The following is a 17,872-nucleotide window of genomic DNA, read 5'->3' on the forward strand; positions in this document are numbered from 1 at the left end:
GGTGGGCTTTGCGGATGTAAACTTGGGTCCCGCACCGCAGCCTGAGATCTACCCTCTTACATCCACACCCCAGCGCGGAGGACGAGCCCTCAGGCGACTTCAGACTTTCCCGCTCTGCGACCCGCTTTCCCCCGAGGGGCGTGGTCGAACGCCGACACGTGCACGCAGCGGGAGGATGCAGGTCCTAAATCGCGGTGACGTCCTAGAGGCCGCGCGCACTAAACTCGGAGTCGGCTAGCAGGAGCGCCCCGCCCCCTAGTCTCGCTCTTGGCCTGCGCAGGCGCAAGGCCGCAAGATGGCGGCGGCTGGAGTGGGCCGTCTAAGGCGAGCGGCGTCGGCCCTGTTGCTCCAGAGACCGCGCCTGCCCGCCCGGGAGCTATCAGCTCCGGCACGGCTCTATCACAAGAAGGTAGGGGTGGGCAAGGGGGTGCGTGGGGTCCGCAGCGATCGGGGGCCAGGAGTACTAGGGTCGCCAAGGAGACTTGTGCGTGCCGGCGCTGGACCGAGGCCCATTCTAGAGAGGAGTGGCCTCGGGATTCTGCGCCGCTTGGGGATCCCCTGCCAACGCCCAGGGTAACAACGGCCCCCGGCTCAGGATAGAGGGGCCGCACCCTCGCGCAAATTTGCCTCAACTTCCCTCGCTGCGCAGTGACACTAACCACGCAGGAAACAAAAGCTGTCCGCGGGTCCTGCTGTTGGCTGCCGTCGTGCATCCCAGCCTTTAAACACCTGAACACCCCAGAAAAGAGGGTCCCGTTAGGGCCTGCCAGCCCGACTCCTGGAAAACACACACACCCGGGCGGGCTCTGGCTTCAGCCAGGCCCCTGCCCTGGCCAGGTGACCTTGGGAAAGTCGCTGCCCTTCGCTGAACCTGTTTCCCCATTTGTAAGATGGATATCTTACTTAGCAGCCCCTTACACAAGATACTCGTGCCTAACCCGTGGAGACCATTTATGGTGCCGCTGTTGTTCTTGTAGGAGCTCATAGCCTCCGAGTGGAGTCACACGCGAAGCCAACAGTCCTGTTTTCATTTTCACGTTTCGTTTGGGGTGGGGGGGATAGGGATAGGTATGTAATTTGCAGCCCTTGCCTTCCGGGGGCGTAAAATCCCCTAGACAGGAGACTCTAGCACTCGGAAAACAATTAACGAAAGAATGCAGTAAGTCAACATGGGGCAAAAACTCCCGACTGTATATTATCTTGTAGGTGCGAGGGCTTGGAGTCAACGTCCGTGCCGGATCGGTGGCGGAAGAGGGATGGACGACCAGTATACTTACGGCTGGCTGGTTAAAAACCTCAAGGCTAGTAGAGCCTTCTGTGCGCCAGTTTGAGTAGACATTTATTATGTTTTGGCTTCAGTTCCTCTCCAAGGCCTTTGCTCCTCCCCCACCCAGGGGTGTGTTTTGTTGACAGTGCACGCCGAATGCGTTCAGGCTGGCAGCCTTCTAGCCACCAGGGTGCGCTGCTGCACCGGGGCGATTTCAGGGCCCTGAAATCGTGATGGAACTGAGTTTATCATCAGACAGAATTGGGCGCTTTCATAGCATTGTTCCTCTGTAACAGTCTCCTTGAGGCTTCTAGGAAAGCCTTCAATTTATGGACCATAGTTGCTTTTAGAGTTTTTGAGTAGAAATTATCCTTTGAGAACAGTTTTATTTGGAAATAACAAAAGTGTCATTGGAGCCCAGATCTGGTGATTTAGGTGGGTAAAGGTCAAATAATTACATACAGTTAAAAACCCTTTGGAACTAAAACATGATTTTCCTCCAGTATCACAAACCTCAAGGTAATTGGAGAGGACATGCAAAAAGGCTTTGGGTCACAAACGTTCTCACTGACAAGAGGTGACATCTGGTACTCAGTGACTGCCCGCCAAGCTCCGCGTTGCTGGCGTTGCGCTCACCATCAAATCGGCACCAAAAAGGAGTGATGTGATTTCTCCTAATGCTCTCATTTCAGGTGGTTGATCATTACGAAAATCCCAGGAACGTGGGGTCTCTTGACAAGACCGCTAAGAATGTTGGAACCGGATTGGTGGGGGCTCCAGCGTGTGGGGATGTAATGAAATTGCAGGTACAGCTGGTTTTCGTCGTTGGTGGTAACAGTGGTGCTGTGTGTGCTTCCACGGCTTACGGACCGTTTTATTTGCTCTCCACTTTGATGCCGGTGAATGGGGATGAGTCAATGTTACAGACAGTCAGAGCCGAGCCTGCATCCTAGTTCTGGCACACTGCGCTGACCCTTTCTTTCTTTCTTTTTTTTTAATAGATGGGATGATATATATTTTTTAAATATTTTATTTATTTATTTTTAGAGAGGGAAGGGAAGGAGAAAGAGAGAGAGAGAGAAACATCAATGTGGGGTTGCTGGGGGTCATGGCCTGCAACCCAGGCATGTGCCCTGACTGGGAATCGAACCTGCAACACTTTGGTTCGCAGCCCACGCTCAATCCACTGAGCTATGCCAGCCAGGGCGACCCTTTCTGATACAGTAAACTGATTGCACTGTTCTACCCACTGAATCAGCTTAAATTCCAGCATCAGTTTAGTAAAAGGCCCTGTGAATGTCACTGACCAAAGGGAAACCACAACTGGTGAGCTAGCAGTCCCCAGCGAGAGAAGAAACCCAGTAAATCAAACCCCCCCTAAACTGAAGACGACAACAGGAAGGTAGAGACTAGCACTGTGGGTAAACCGTGGCGTTGTCCACAGTCTCCTTCACGGTGGGTGGGCGGCTCGCCAGAGTCTCGGGGCCTATCTTAGAAAACAGAAACGAGGTGCCGCAGCCACTAACGGCGGTGGAGAGAATGGCATTAGCCAGAGCCGTGAGTGGGACTCGCCCCACGTCTTCAGAGGCGGTCTGACATCACAGCCATGAGAACTGCGCAGCCAGAAGCAGGCTATGGTCACAAAGCTGTGAGGGGGGCACATTTTTCAGCTGCTCTCCACCAGCTGGGCCTATATAATTCTATATAATCACTCTTGTGTTTGACATCCCATCACTGCACTCTTCAAAGCAAACTCGGTAGTTAATGCCAAAGCTGAAAGCGGGGAAAGCCACACCAGAGCTGCTGGGGAGAGCCCCAGCAGGCCTCCGTGAGTGGCCCACCCCGTCTCTCTGCTAGATTCAAGTGGACGAGAAGGGGAAGATCGTGGACGCCAGGTTCAAGACGTTTGGCTGCGGTTCTGCAATCGCCTCCAGCTCGCTGGCCACCGAGTGGGTGAAAGGGAAGACGGTAAGGCTGCCTGCAGACCCGGAGAGCTCGCTCCCGTGCTCCACAGCTCGGCGCTCAGCTGTGGGAGGGGAGGGCCTGGGGGGGGGCGGGGGGAGAACAGTAACTAGGGCTTTTGATTTCCCCTGCCCAGATTTGTATTAAATTCCTCTCCGCCTTGGGAACAGTGAATAATTTTATTAATGTTTTTTAGTCGGGGGGGGGGGCGTTGTTCATCACTTTCACTTGGGGGTTTCTGTGGTGTTTTGTTTCTAATATAAAAAAAGATCCTCAACCTCTCCATCTAACAAAATAGAACTCAGAAGGAATCTCGGGCGTTCTCCGCGGTTGCCGGTGTGACAACTTCTCAGGAATCTCAGTCAGGCCAGGGGGAGTTGTACAGCGGTTTGTTTTCTGCCGTGTGCTCAGGAAGGACAGCAGGGGCTTCTAAGGGTTCTGGGAACGAGAAACGGGCCTGTGGAAAGAGGGACCGAAGAACCCAAAGCACGCGGCGGGTGGGGGCAGAGCGAACAAGCACAGGCGGACAGGGGTGCGGGCGGAGGGAGAAAGGCAGGACGTCTTCTCCATCCTCGTCTTTGCCGGGGCCTCGTTCCCCAGCAGCTGCGGGAGTAAAGGCCCGAGCCCAGTGCAGAGCCGTGCTTTCCAAACTCCAGTCGTCATTAAACCCTCCCGGAAAAGCCCAGCTGCAGGCCGCTCGTCCTTGGAGCCCCAAGGACGCACATGTGAGGAGCGGAGTCACGCAGAAGAGTGCGTGTGGCGCTGGGCAGTGCCACGATGGGAGCGGTTTGCTGCGCCAAGCGCCACCTGCCTCCTGTGGCCCCGGGCCTGCTGGCTGGTGAGCTCCCTCGGGCCCAGGCGGCACACACCTGACCTGTCCTGGCAGGAGGAGGCTCCGCAGTGCTCTGTCATCGGCTGTCTGCAGGGAGAGGGGCAAAGAGGAGACGGCGCACCCGTGCTCCCGGGACCTGGCCCTGAGGGGCCTTTGAGTTGCGATCAGAAAATGGAGGGAGGTGGCCTTCCTCTGACCTTGAGATCCTCCCATCTGAGTTTCCAGAAAGAGAACTGAAGTCATAATTCAGTGGAGTTAGCAGAACTGTCCGATTAGGGGAACAGAAAGATGGGGAAATCGGCTTTTCTTAAGCTGGCGGGCCCCTGTTCCCCAAGGGCGAGGAACCTCCCGCCTCTCGCTCTGCCCTGGGCCCGACCACACCCCAGGCGCCTTCTCCCTCGGGTGCACAGAGGAAGAGCCTACACAGAGCCCTCAGCCCGGGCCTCCCTGGGCCACCGTCCCGTGCTGGAGCAACGCTTCGGCGACCTCCCAGTGCCACCAGCACTGCTAGTGGAAGGGGCTCATTCTAAACATTTGACATAAGGACCTCGGAGAAGCCGATATTCACAAAAGCAGCACAGGAAGTCACCGGCTCCCGGCAAATCCGATTCCTGGGAGACTTCTCACGGGGTCTCTTCCTGGCTCTCAGAAGCGGCCCTGCCGGCCCTGCCAGGCCGCGCAGCTGTGTACACCTCCCACCTGAGACCCCCCACCCCCGCAGCCTTGACACACAAGTGGGGGTCCTGAGGAGGTCCTCCACCTTCGTTGGGGGTTATTAGCAGAAACCATCCCCTGACTCCCTACCCTGAGGGGCTTTCTCATCATCTGTCTCCCCAGACAGAGCACCACTAACCACTTCTCTTCCCCACCCGCCTCAGGTGGAGGAAGCCTTGACCATCAAGAACACAGACATCGCCAAGGAGCTGTGCCTCCCGCCGGTGAAGCTGCACTGCTCCAGTGAGTCTGCCCTCCGGGGTGTGGGCCGGGGGGCTCGTGCCGGAGTCACCCCGCTGCGGTGGCGGAGTGATGGCGGATCCTCTGTAGTCAGGACTCTGTCCCTCTGACCTCCCGAGGGCTCGCGCCCCCGGTGCCACACCTCCTGTGGGGGAGCGTGCGGGAGGCGGTGTGCGCCGGGCCTCGGTCTGAGCGCTTCCCGGCACCTTAACAGGCTGATGGAGGTTACCGACCAGATCAGGTAAAAAGCAACCCAGAGCCAGGCCTCTGGCCAGGGGAGGGCTCACGGAAGAACCGAGTGCCGGGACAGGGACAGGCTCACTCAGTCCTCAAGGAGTCCGCTCAACCCCAAGTCCTTTCCCCTGGAGCTGGAGTTCCGAGCGCCCGTGAACAAAGGGCTTAGCTTGCAGGCGTCTTCATGCGGCGTCAGACAAAGCCCGGCCTTCTCGGCCAGGGCCCTGAGCTCGGGCTGTCCGCTGGCCTTGGGCCGTTGTTCCGGCTCCCCCGACTCTGAGCTTCCTCCGCAGCCCCGCTCCCACGTGAGCGTTCACCTGTAGGGTCACTGGGGAGGGACGTCAGCCAGCTTAACCAGCATCCACTGCATCCACTCCAGTCTTCCCCGTGAGAACTAACACTTGTTGTGTCCCTACTGTGTGCCAGCCACGCCATGCACGTCCTCACACAGACCCAGCAAGAAGAGCACAGTTGTCCATTTTCACAGAAGAGAAAGTAGATCCGCAGAGACTCAGAAACTAACCTGGAACCCCAGGGACTCTGCCCCCACTCCGTCTCCATAGCCACCGCCGGGGGATCTCGGGCCTGCTCCAGCACTGCCCAGAGCCACCCCACTGCCCTCAGGGCCCCAGAAATTCCATAACTGAGGCTGTCTTTCCTTCCTTTTTCTTTCCTTCCAGTGCTGGCCGAAGATGCGATCAAGGCCGCCCTGGCCGATTACAAACTGAAACAAGAACCCAAGAAAGGGGATGCGGAGAGCAAGTGAGCCCTCAGTGGTGGAGCTGCCCACCGGACACTTCGCTTCAGCCGCCGGCCCGCCCGCCCACCGCCACGCAGCCCCCAGAGCGCTCCTAGGCAGAGCTGTGCCCTGCCGCACGCAGCCTTGCTGTTCCCATTGTGGCTGTAATGCAAGAAAAATACACCGTTTAACCGTTCGGAATCCTGTGCTTTCTTTCAGCCCCTTTGTCGCCTCGGTCCGGTTTATGTTTAATTGGGACTGTGCGTGTGGCCTCAAAACTGCCATCAGTAGTGACGTCTCAAGCCTCGCTCATCCTTGAAGTGCTCAGAGACGTGTTTTACCTGAATCTGTTTGGGGAGATTACGGACAGAATGGCTTGGAGTGATTATTTGACAGAACCAAGTGTTGTACATAAAACAGATCTGCATATATATAATAAATAAAAGAAAGTCAGACAATGTTTCCCTCTGTTAGGCCATGTCTCTCGGATACTGCACCCCGAAGTGCTGCCCAGAGCCCCTGGGGTTCCCAAGTGCTGGGCCGTGGCCACACACCCCTGCACACACGGTGGGGGTGGGCGGGAGGCTGCGTGTGGAGACCTGTACGAAGCTGATGTCCCGTTCCAGGGGGCGAGGGTGAAGGCCAAAGGAGACGGCCATCGCTCTTGTTCGCTCTTTGCAAAATAATAACAGATCGACAACTCAAGGGGAAAGCAGAAGATTCTTTGTGTAATTTCACTAGCTTTTGAAGTCCTGACATCTGGCGGATGCCGGCTTAGACGATGCTGCAAAGCTGTGGACCAAATACAGTCAAGGGCTGCCGGGGAGTGAGTTGAAGACACAGAATTCCAGGCCCAGGGTGGTGGCGTGGGTCTGGGCAGGTGCCTCTCCCACGCAGTGGGCCAGCCACGGGAGGAGCTCCTCTGCCCCATTCTCTGCCCTGTGCAGGTGCGGTGTCCTTACCATCCATTCCGAGCTGTGCGGGTGTGCACAGCGAGCTGGAGCTGGAAACATCCCTCCCCCGTGCAGGCTCCATTACTGGGCACTGATCACTGCCCCCGCCCCCCTCCCCCCACCCCCTGGGGCTGACGGGCGGGCTGGAGCCTTCTGAGGCACCCAAGTCCACCACAAGAGGCCTGATTTTCTCATGAAAACACGACACTGAAATTCTAGCGAGCAGTCTGAAGTCTCAACTCTCCCAAAGTAAGATGTGTCTTTTCTGATGTGGCTTTTTTGCTCAGTCATGAGCTAGCTGCCTCTTCTCTCTTCTCTTAAAGATACCTCCTTTAAAATATATGTATGTGTGTATATATATATATTTTTTAAGATTTTATTTATTTATTTTTAGAGAGAGGGGAAGGGAGGGAGAAAGAGAGGGAGAGAAACATCAATGTGTGGTTGTCTCTCACCTGGCCCTCACTGGGGACCTGGCCTGCAACCCAAGCACGTACCCGGACTGGGAATTGAACTGGTGACCCTTTGGTTCACAGCCCGAGCTCAATCCACTGAACTACACCAGCCAGGACTTTTTTTTTTAAGTCCTCTGGGTTCCCGGGAGGGCAGGGAACTTCAAAGGCAGCTCCCTCCACACACAGCCTATGGAGACCACAGAGCAGACCTTTATGAGAATCTCGAATTAGAGCCCCCGGGTGAGCCGCACCGCGTTGTCCTGTGTGGCATGCCTACTGTTTAATTCACGGTCCCTCCAGGCTGCTGGTCTCTCCCTTCTTTATTATAGGTGACAACCCTACAATTCCCCACCACATTCCTTTAGGATTTTTTTAAATGAGATGTTTTTGTCCTGGTGAACGCCCTCTGAGAGCTGAAGCTGAACTGGACACATCAGACGCCACTTACTCGTATAAACAACCAAAACAGTATCACCGGAATAGCCCGAACCTCAAACTATGTGGTGGTGCAGATAAAAGAGCAGTTTTTCAAATTGACGTTAAAGCGCTCCCGTTTCCCGGCAAATCCAGCTTGCACCACACGGGGGCGTCGTGCGCCTTTCGATAGCTGAAGCCTAGGGTTTCCTCCTCTCCAGGTGGGTCTCAAACTCTTCCGCGGGGATCTTGATGCCTCCACCAGGCACCTGCGCTCTCTCTGTGAGGGGCCCTGACACCTGTGACCCTGCTCGTTCTCATGACAACCCACTGGGGTCGGTTTCAGACGAGGACACTTGGCTCAAGGGGTCAACTGACTCAAGGCAGCTCACTTGGGGGGGGTGACCCGAAAGCCCACGCTTCTCCTGCCTGGTTTCCCTCTGGCAGAACACACCGCGGGTTCTGACCGCGCATCAGAGGCTCGCCTGAGCCCTGAGCATGCACATGAAGAAGGTGAACCTATAGGATGGGCCCAGCTCCTTCATTCGGCCAACCCACCACCACACGGCGCAGCCCTCACCGGGCCTGTGCACTTGAGCCATCGCGGAGCCCGGTTCCATCGGCGTGGTAGGGGAGCAGCCTGGGCACTGGGGTTCTTTAGAAGCGCCCCAGGGGCCTCCAACGTGCCCTCATGGGTGGGAACCACCATGAAGCGCTGTGCACTTAGCAAAGCAGTTTGCTCAAGTTATTCTGAAGGATGCTTACAGTTGTGAGAACGCGTCACCTCCCACCCGCAAAGAACTCTTGAATCCCCCTTCCTCTCTGCCCCGCCCACCACTGCCCACATCTGATCTGCCTTAGTCTACGTCTCCATCCCCTCTGCCCTGGCCTCCCCATCCACCTCCCTGCCTCCGGCCTCACTGCTGGGACCGCTCCCCACGTGGCTGCCAGAGGGGTCTTTCCCAGCAAAACTCTGACCCTCTCACTTCTCTTCTTAAAACCCACCCATGACTTGCTGCTGCCCTTGGGACAAATTCCAAACCTCCTACCACACCGGTTGCTTTGTTCCAGCCACACTGAACCGTGACTGCAGACCTCACGCTGTTCCTGCTGCCGGGAATGCCCTCACCAAGCGTCTGTCCTTCACCTCCACTGGGCCTGGGAACCTCATCTCAGGCAGCACCTCCTCTGGGAAGCCTGCCCTGATTCCGCCAGGCTGAGTCAGCCGCCCCTCAGTGCTCCCCAACCTCCGCCACCCTTTCCTAATCACACATGAATCATGGGCGGCATTATAATTTACTGTTTTCTTCTCTTCCTATACCATTCCCCAGAGACTGAGTCTTCTTTTTTATATATAAATTATTTTTCCAATTTTAAACAGATAATGCAGTATTTTTTACAAAAAAAAATGCAAACAGCCTGAAACAGAACAGCGTGATTCGTTTCCTGCCCACCCTAATTCCTTCCTCAAAGGCAGGCTCTGATGCACATTTTTCAAGTGTCCTTCTGAAACCGTTCTAGGCACATCCAGGTACGTATATGGAGAAACAGACCGTTCCTTTTTTATTTTACACAAACGGTAGTGTACTTCTCATACTTCTGCATCTTATTTTCCGCTTGAGCATATTTCTCCGTATCAATTCCTGCACACCTGCCTCGTTGTTATGAGCGAGGCATCTGTGTGCGGTGGTCTGTCAGTCAGTCTTCTGCTGGTGATCGTGGAAGGTGGTTGAATGCCAATGTCTACATTAGAGAGCCCAGCATCTGACAGTTCTCGACTTACTTGGGGCTCCATGAATGCTTATGGAGGAGCCGGGTGGATGGACAGATGGATGGATGGGTGGGTTTGTGGGTAGGTGGGTCGATGGGCGGTTGGGTGTGTGCGTGGATGGGTGGGTGGGTAGATGGATGGGTCCATGGTCGTGGGCGTGTGGGTGGGAGGCGGATGGACGGGGGTGCAGAAACAGGCTGGGGGAGGTGAGAGGGACTGCCCCAGATGGCACAGCCAGGAAGCGGCGGGTTCAAGTCCTCGCTGAGATGCCCTGCCCACCCCCACCCCCCTCCAAGCACCACACCGCAGCTCTGACCATGCCTCTAACCTTTCCTACATGTTATCCCTGGATTTTGACCACTTGAGACCACATAAAAATGCAGTTTTAGAACCTCACTTTAAGCATTATCCTCTCAAAACTAGCCTTACTTATCATGGAACCCTCTTAAAGAGCCAAGCAAATGAGGAGGCAGCGCTTGATGATTTAGGCCCCTTGAACTTGAGGCAAAAGTGAAGACTCTGGGCCCCGGCTGAGTAGCTCAGTGATAAAGCATCGTCTCAATACATCAAGGTCGCAGGTTCAATCCCTGGTCAGGGCACCTACAAGCAGCAACCAAGGAACGCATCAATGGGTGGAAACAACAAATACGTGCTTCTGTCTCTCTGCCCAAGATCGGTAATAATAATAATAATAAAGCTTTTTTAAAGAAAAGAGTAAGGACTGTGTGTCCATCCTCGTGACAGCACAGACAACTTCTAGGCCCCACTGAGACTTGAACGTGTGTTCAAGCCCTAACCAGACGATGGATGTGGACCTCATCAATGGCTCTTCCTGGCCTGTCCGCTTGCTTGCTCCACCCTCCAAGATGACATCAAAAAGCCACCTCCTGGAGACGACCACCTCCCCACAGGGAGGCGGCGCCAGGACAGAGCAGCGTGAGCCCGGAGCACTGGAGTCAGATACACAGGAGCCTTCAGCCACCCCAAGCCTCAGCGTATCCCTCTGCACACTGGAAAAGGTACCAGTGCTACCTGGTCGGGTTGATGGGACGACCACCTGAGACTGTGCGTATAAAGCACATGGCGGCAGGGAGGAAGCCCAGGGTCATCACAGCAGCTGCTAAACCTCAGCCCCACCTCCCGGGCCCAGTTGCTAGGGCCTCCTTCCCCGGCACAGCGCTCCGATCCACAGTGCCACGATTGTCTCGGGTTACAGATGAAGACCCAGAAAGGTACAGTAATGTGTCCAAGCTCACGCAGCCGGGAGGTGGTGGAAGCAGGATTCTAGGCCAAGGGCACCACCACTCTTTTCTGTCCTGCCGTTATCACGGTTATTAGTAGGACCGGTACTATTAGCATCACTGCTAATACTAACTACTGTTACTCTTACTGTTGTTGTTACTAGTGGTAGTACTACTGTTGCTATTTTTTTAAATACAGGTGACCTCCAAGCTTCCAACCTGGTTTTCTTTGCCATGGGGCCAGCCCCCCGGGCAAGGGCTCCAACATTAAGCAAAGCTGTGGTCCCCCTGTACCCTTGCAGGAGACACACAGGCATGACTTCTGTCACACATGGCTTGACAGGCAAGCTCGCTCCACAGTACTTGGCCAACCACAGGGCACGGCTGTTTCCCGGGCCCAGCCTCAAATGCCGCCAGCAGCACCCCGCCCAGCTATCTTCGGAAAGGTCACATTGGACACTCCCACCGCTGGCGGCACTTCAGAGCCGCGGCTCTCAGAATAACCCCAGCAGCCCACCCACGCCCTGCAGGGAAGGCACTTACTCCCCTGGGGCTTTGGTACCAAAGAGTTTCCAGGGGCCTCCCTTCCTGGCCCGGGGACCTTCCTGGCCAATGGGTCAAAGGCTGGGGCTGGACCTCCCTCCGCCCAAACCCCACATGCAGCGCTGTGTCACTGCCGCCTTTGTGCAGGACCTCAGGACGTGAGGGGACAGCCTTGGATGGGGGGCTCTGGGCTTGCGTTCCGGTCCCGGCTCAGCCGTGATCTCTGCGTGTGGCCGGAAGCAGGTGCTTCACTGCTTTGAGCCTTGGTTTCCCTTTCTGGAAAATTGGCAGCACACTAGCTCCTAAGTCATGGAATTATTGTGAGGATAAAATGAATTATCAAATGTAGAGTAAAAATAAAAAAGCACAGTGCCAGGCACACAGTAAGTGCTCAATATATGTTAGCTTTCACCACCGTCGCCGTAGGGCTGTCATGGTGATTGCCATCAACATCACCGCCACCACCATCATCACCATCACTACCACCATCAACATCACCGCCACCACCATCATCACCATCATCACCATCACTACCACCATCAACACCACCATCACCATCACCACCACCATCACCACCATTGTCCTCACCACCATTGTTACAGGTCAGATCCCTTAGGAAACCATCTCTGAGATGGGAATCAGGCGTTTTTTCGGGGGCGTTCCTGGGATCACCCCTGGGGGGTTGGGGGAAAGGGTGGTTAACACAGAACTGGGCCAAGGGAGGTGATGGGCAGCGGTGTGGCCCCAACAAAAGTCTCCGGGACCCCGTGGGGATCTCCACATCAGGCTGAGAGGTGTCCCACAGCTCACACTCTCTAAAATGTATCCCTCTATTGGACTTGAAACTTCTTCTCACTCTCTTTCCAAGAGGAGACGGGCACTTTCCGAGGAGGGGGGCCAAGAGCAAACATTACCCCCAGTGAAGAAACCGTTAATGGCGGAATCCCAGGCATCTGTTGGGCTTAGCATCTGGGGGCAGAGGTGCTCGGCGGGAGCGTCTCACCCTGTCATCCTTCTGCCCTCTAGCCCCAGAATCTCTCCCTTTCCCACAGCAGCAGGGCCCCTGAGAACCACCATCTCCCTCCGTGTGTGTGCTCATCCATCCTAACCCCAAAGGCTCAGGACAGCGTGGCCCTGCTTTCTGGCAAGATTTCTTGGGCGGCCGTGGAGATCTGAGTCTCCTCTTGACCTTTCCCACTCTTTTCTAGGTCGCTGGACCAAAGGACGGGCTGCTCGTGCGGGCGAGTCATGTCCTGGCTGAGCTCGCTGAGCTGACAGCCTCAGGGGAGGGAGCCTGGGTCAGGGCTGCCTGCCCTGCACGGTCCCTAGGCGAGCAGGGGCCTCTCTCATTTGTCCTTCCCACGTGGACAGCCTGAGAGGGCGTCACAGGATGAGATGAGGTTACACAGACGAAGTGCCCAGGACAGCCGGGCACACCATAGGTGCCTACTAAATGCTCGTTCATCCAGAGCACAGGCCCTTAGCAGGTGCCACGAGGCAGGAGAAGGCGTCAGAGGGAGAGCGTGCCTCTGCTTTCTGCAGAGCGAGGGCTCTTGGGCCGGCCGGCTCCTGTCCTCCGAAGCCCTGCCAGGCCCATGCTCAGCCCGCCCCCGTGCACTAGCCTCCCTGCCGCCCCTCAAGCCGGCCCAGCGCATTCCCACCTCGGGGCCTTTGCACGTTCTGGCCCCTCTTCCCAGAGTCCTCTTCCCCAGAGCTTCCCAAGGCTGCCTCCTCTACTCGGGTCTCACCTCAAATGCCATCTCCCCAGACAGGCCACCCCATACAGTCTGGCTTAAGTAGGAACCCGCGCCCACCCATCGGGTCATCCTACTGATTGTTTTCTTCACAGCACGGAGCACTCTGGGATTGTGCTGCTCAGGGACAGCGGGCCTGGGGGTTCGCCGTTAAACCCCTGGGGCGCTCCCGCTCCCGAAGGCTTGCTCTGGCCAGGGGCCTGCCCCCGCCGTGGGCACTCTGGGGCAAGTGGGGAGGCAAGAGACCGGTTCCTGACTCCCGGGGCAAACCTTTCTTCCTCTCTGTATTTGTCATTTATCTGCAAAACGAGGGATCGGACCCAAAGAATCCATATTCCTTTCCAGCTCAAACAAAAAAATTCCACCAACTTAAACAACTTCGCATTTTCGCCAATACCCAGCTCACGCCAGAACATGATTCATCTCTGCCGCTTCTGCCTAGCAACCGGCTCTTCTCCCCATACCCTGAACCAACTCTCCCCACAAGAAAAATTCCTCCCCCACCACACGCCCTCCCAGCCTCCCCAGGCCTGCCCCCCACCCTCCGGTATCCGGGAGAGGAATGCAAGGCTTCAAGATCCCCCTGTCTGTCTGCCACCAGCATTTTAACACAACCTCAGAATGTCTCGGGCTATGTCTGGAACAAGTGGGGGGACCGCTCCCCACCCCACCCCCGGGGACTAGCACCGGAAACAGCAGCAGAAGTCCAGCAGGCGGAAAGCGCTGACCCAGCGCAAGAACATTTCTATTCTGATGCCTCACCCTCCTCTGGTGGCCAGCTCCCCAGGCCTTGAAAAGTGTCTGCATTGTCAGGAGAAAGAAGAGACAGGGACAGACGGGAGGGAAGGTCGGTGCTTCCGACAAAAGCAGCTCCTTCAGATTTCCTAGGAATGTTTTCATCTCATTCTTTACAGGGAGGGAAAAAGAGAAAAAAAAAAACGGTTTCATTTGAGTAGATACTGGAAAGAATTTGCTAAACTTCAGTACATATTTGCAACGCAAAATCTTAGCAATCCAAGAATAGAAAGTAATGAATTTCCTTAACGTGAAAAAGGGTATTTACCAGAAAATGACAGCAAACATCGTGGCCACTGGAAAATTTTGGAAGCCTCCTCACTATGATCAGAAACCAGGCAAGAATGTCTACTACTACCATCAGCTCCGTCACCAGCTCCAGCAATACTATCACCACCTCCTCCACCACCTCCACCACCATCACCATCATCACTACTATCACCTCCACCTCCTCCACCATCACCTCCACCACCACATCCTCCACCATCGCTTCCACCACCATCACCTCCACCACCATCACCATCATCACTACCATCACCTCCACCACCACCACCACCTCCACCACCATCACCACCTCTACCACCTCCTCCACCACCTCCACCACCTCCTCCACCATCACCTCCACCACCTCCACCACCATCACTACCACCACCTCCACCATCACCTCCACTACCACCACCTCCACCATCATCTCCACCACCTCCTCCACCATCACCATCATCACTACCACCACCTCTACCACCAACGCCCCCTCCACCACCAGCACCCCCACCACCTCCACAACCACCAATAACATTGAATTAGAAGTCCCAGCCATTGCACTAAAACACACAAAAAGCCAGGGAAGAGCACAGGCAGGAAGCTGTGGAACAGTCACTCTCGGATGCTTTGACCGTCTGCCTCCCTAGAGGTGCTCCCTGACTGAGCACGGACACAGTCAGCGGACCTGGAGTGGAGACTCGCCTCGGCCATTACCTTTCTGGGTGACCTTGGGTCTTAGTTCCCCCATTTGCAGCCTGACTGGTAGGACTATACCAATATCTGCAAACTGTGCTCCACTGAGCCCTGGGGGCCCCTGGGGAGGGACCAAAGGAGGAAACAGAGGCCCCTGGGCACCCCATCCCCCCTTCCAGGATGCAGCTCAACTTTCATTCCGCTTATGTAAGCAAAATGAGTTTATTAGAACAAAGGGTTCTGTGTCTCAAAAACGTTGACAGTCAGCAGAGACCCAATCAGCACTACCATGGACTACGGATAGAGTCGGGTAATTCACAGAAAAACTCCATCAGGAAAAGGCCCTGCCTCGCCAGGAACCACAGCGCCACCCCTGAAACAGCAGTGCAGTGCCACTTCTCCCCTCTTGGCGAAAAGACTGGAACCCAGCAGTGCTGCTCTCCAGAGCGGAGCACCTCCCTGGACAATGTGCCGCACACTAACAGCCTCCTCCATCCGTCTCGAGAAGACGAAACACAAGAAGCAGCACCCGGTGCAGAGCGCCAGGTCCCGCTCCATGGGTGTGGAGCGCCTGGGATAAGAACATCACCCATCACGCCGTCGCTCGCCCAGCCCAGACGTGGTTCAGTGTGTTGGCCGCCCCACTGGGCTCTGTGGAGCCTACGGAAGGAAAGGCCAGGCTGGCGGAAGGGGGCTCCTTCAGAAGGAAGCAGTGCGAAAAGCCCCTTTATCCAAGATGAGTGGGAACCATCCCAAGAAACACATTTGGGTACAAAAAGGAAAAAAAAAAACTAGCAGTGTTATTAAGGATGTGGGAAAAGGGGAGCGTGTGCTCAGACCAAGACGGGCATGGAAATGGGTGACGCATGTTGGGAGTCACCTGACAGCATCTCTGAAGATGCTGCGCATGTCCCCTGTGAGCGGCGAGCCCGCCAGGAGGACCTAGGGGCACGCCATGAGTCTGCAAAGACGCAAGTGCGCAGGGTGTCCTTGAACCTGTGGGATGACACCAAGGCCCTCCAGCTCTGCCATCTGTGACCTCCCTCCGTGAGCTCGCCCGGTGCCTGCTCTGGCCCCCCAACCCCCCAAGTCTGAACTGGCTCCATTCCCAAGATGCCCACAGCCCAGGGGAGCTGAAGTCTGGGCTCATACCTCAAACAGGAGACTTCCGTGTGTGAGTCCATTGCATCACAGCTGCCCCCCCCCCCGCCCCCCACCCCTCCGCCCCTGGAGCTCAAAGCTCTTTGCCCCTCCCTAGAGGTGGGCCACACCCCACAGGAGGCGGAGCCACCAGGCCACACCTAGCACCTGAAACCTCTCCCCAACTCACCAGCTATGTCACCTCACTTTGTCGGAGCCGCATGCGTCAACAGTTCACCGCGCAGAAACGGTTTTGTCGTCGGTAAAACGATTGCATATGAAGTCATCACGGGAAAAGCAAGTTGGAGAGATTGACTCTATTTATGTTCCAGACCCGCGCTCCAGAGCAAATTCGGGGTCCCCCCTCACTAGAGATGAGCGCCATCGCTTGCACCACCCTGCACCACGGGCACGTGGGCGCGCTCCTTCTTCCCCCTTATCTAATAAACCACAGTGGCACAGACGCCCCTGTCCATCCATGTCCGGGTCCACACGCAGCAGTCTGTAGGAGGTTTCCAGGAAAGAATTTCTGGGGCAGAGGGCAAGGAAATGTACAACACTGGTGGGTGGCTGCCATAGGACCCTGAGAAAGGGGCCACTTCTCTCTTAACTCCCGTCAGTTTGAAACCAGACAGCATGAAGATCAGGTCTGGACGAAGACGACTGTTCTTATCTTAGGAGAGGTCGTGGGAAAAATTCCAAAGCAGCTCTAACTGCTCTCCGATGGCTGGCCCAGTCCTATGGCACATGGGGAATTTGTTTCTGGGCTCATTTCTTGGGGTAGCTAGGAGAAAGGACTTCCCCATAGTGTGCAGTTGCTGAGATGCTGGCAACACCACGGGAGAATCTGGGAGGTCTCTTCTGAGGGTCTCTTACAGTGGGGGAGTTTGAGCTCTCTGGGATGAATTCAAGGGGGAAGAAGAAGCAGGTTCTCCCAAGACCTTCTTGTCCAAGAATCGAGCGATTCCTTTAGTTTAGGGGAAATTGCAGCCCGCAGGTCATTTCCCCCGGTGCTAACGCCTCCCACCGGCCACAGAGTCGGAGGTCCACCGGCTGGCTGGAATTCAGAGCACGCCTCCTTCTCCCCGGTGTCGGACAGGGGGCTGAGGCCCGCGTGACCTGTCTCTTCTCTCAGGAGAGACAGAGCCGGGCCTCCACCACGGGGCTCCAGACCCAATGCCAGCGCCTTCCCAGCGCCCCGCAACCCCACGCTCGTGCCTCCAGTGAGCCGCAGGGCTGTGGCTTGAACTCCAGGCCCTGTGGACTCTCGAGGTCTCTCCTGCATGCAGCACCTTGGGCAGGGCCAAGGGCGGTGGAGTCCAACAGACTGGCTGGTCGTTCACCAGCCACGCGACCTCCGGCCACCTGTTCAGTCGTGGTACGCACGCCTTCATCCTGAGCTGGGAAGGCAGCCTGAGTACCCGCCCCGGCGGGGTGCGCGCATGCGCTCTTAGTGAACCGGAAACGCCAGACCCCGTGGTGGGGTGTGGTCAAAGACCCCTCTGCAGCCTTCCTGCTTTCAGACCTTGTGGCACGCGGCATATTGCAGCGTGAGAAGACCCCTCAGCTAGCTGAGCTGTGAGGTCACGTGGAAGTTTGGACACATTGGCCTTGGGCCCTGTGCTCCAGCCCCTCATCTCGCGTCCCTGCACTCATTCATTCTCATTCATTCAGGAATAGGGTTGCAGGCGGTGCGGGGCAGTGGCTACGGAAACCAACAGCCCCAGGAGGTTCAAAGCCCAGTTCGTGCACTTTCTGGCTGTGTAACCTTGGGTGAAACACTTCACCTCTCTGAGCTTCTGTGTGCTCCTCTGTGGAAAGTGGATGATACCCATGCCCCCCTCTGCTGTGTGGGGACCCAGTG

General features: G+C 56.2%; 1 protein-coding gene across 1 annotated transcript; it reads left to right on the top strand.

Annotated features, from left to right (window-relative positions):
* The first annotated feature begins 251 nt into the window (after positions 1 to 251).
* Positions 252 to 6,448, top strand: ISCU (iron-sulfur cluster assembly enzyme). Its single transcript, XM_045846451.1, has 5 exons — positions 252 to 409; positions 1,960 to 2,073; positions 3,125 to 3,235; positions 4,940 to 5,018; positions 5,930 to 6,448. Exons 1-5 carry the CDS (start codon positions 296 to 298, stop codon positions 6,013 to 6,015), a joined length of 504 nt encoding a protein of 167 aa, XP_045702407.1. The 5' UTR covers positions 252 to 295; the 3' UTR covers positions 6,016 to 6,448.
* The last annotated feature ends 11,424 nt before the right edge of the window (positions 6,449 to 17,872 follow it).

The sequence above is a fragment of the Phyllostomus hastatus genome, unplaced genomic scaffold (assembly GCF_019186645.2).
Source record: "Phyllostomus hastatus isolate PE091 unplaced genomic scaffold, TTU_PhHast_1.1 phas_contig_1162, whole genome shotgun sequence".
In the NCBI taxonomy this organism is placed as follows: domain Eukaryota; kingdom Metazoa; phylum Chordata; class Mammalia; order Chiroptera; family Phyllostomidae; genus Phyllostomus; species Phyllostomus hastatus.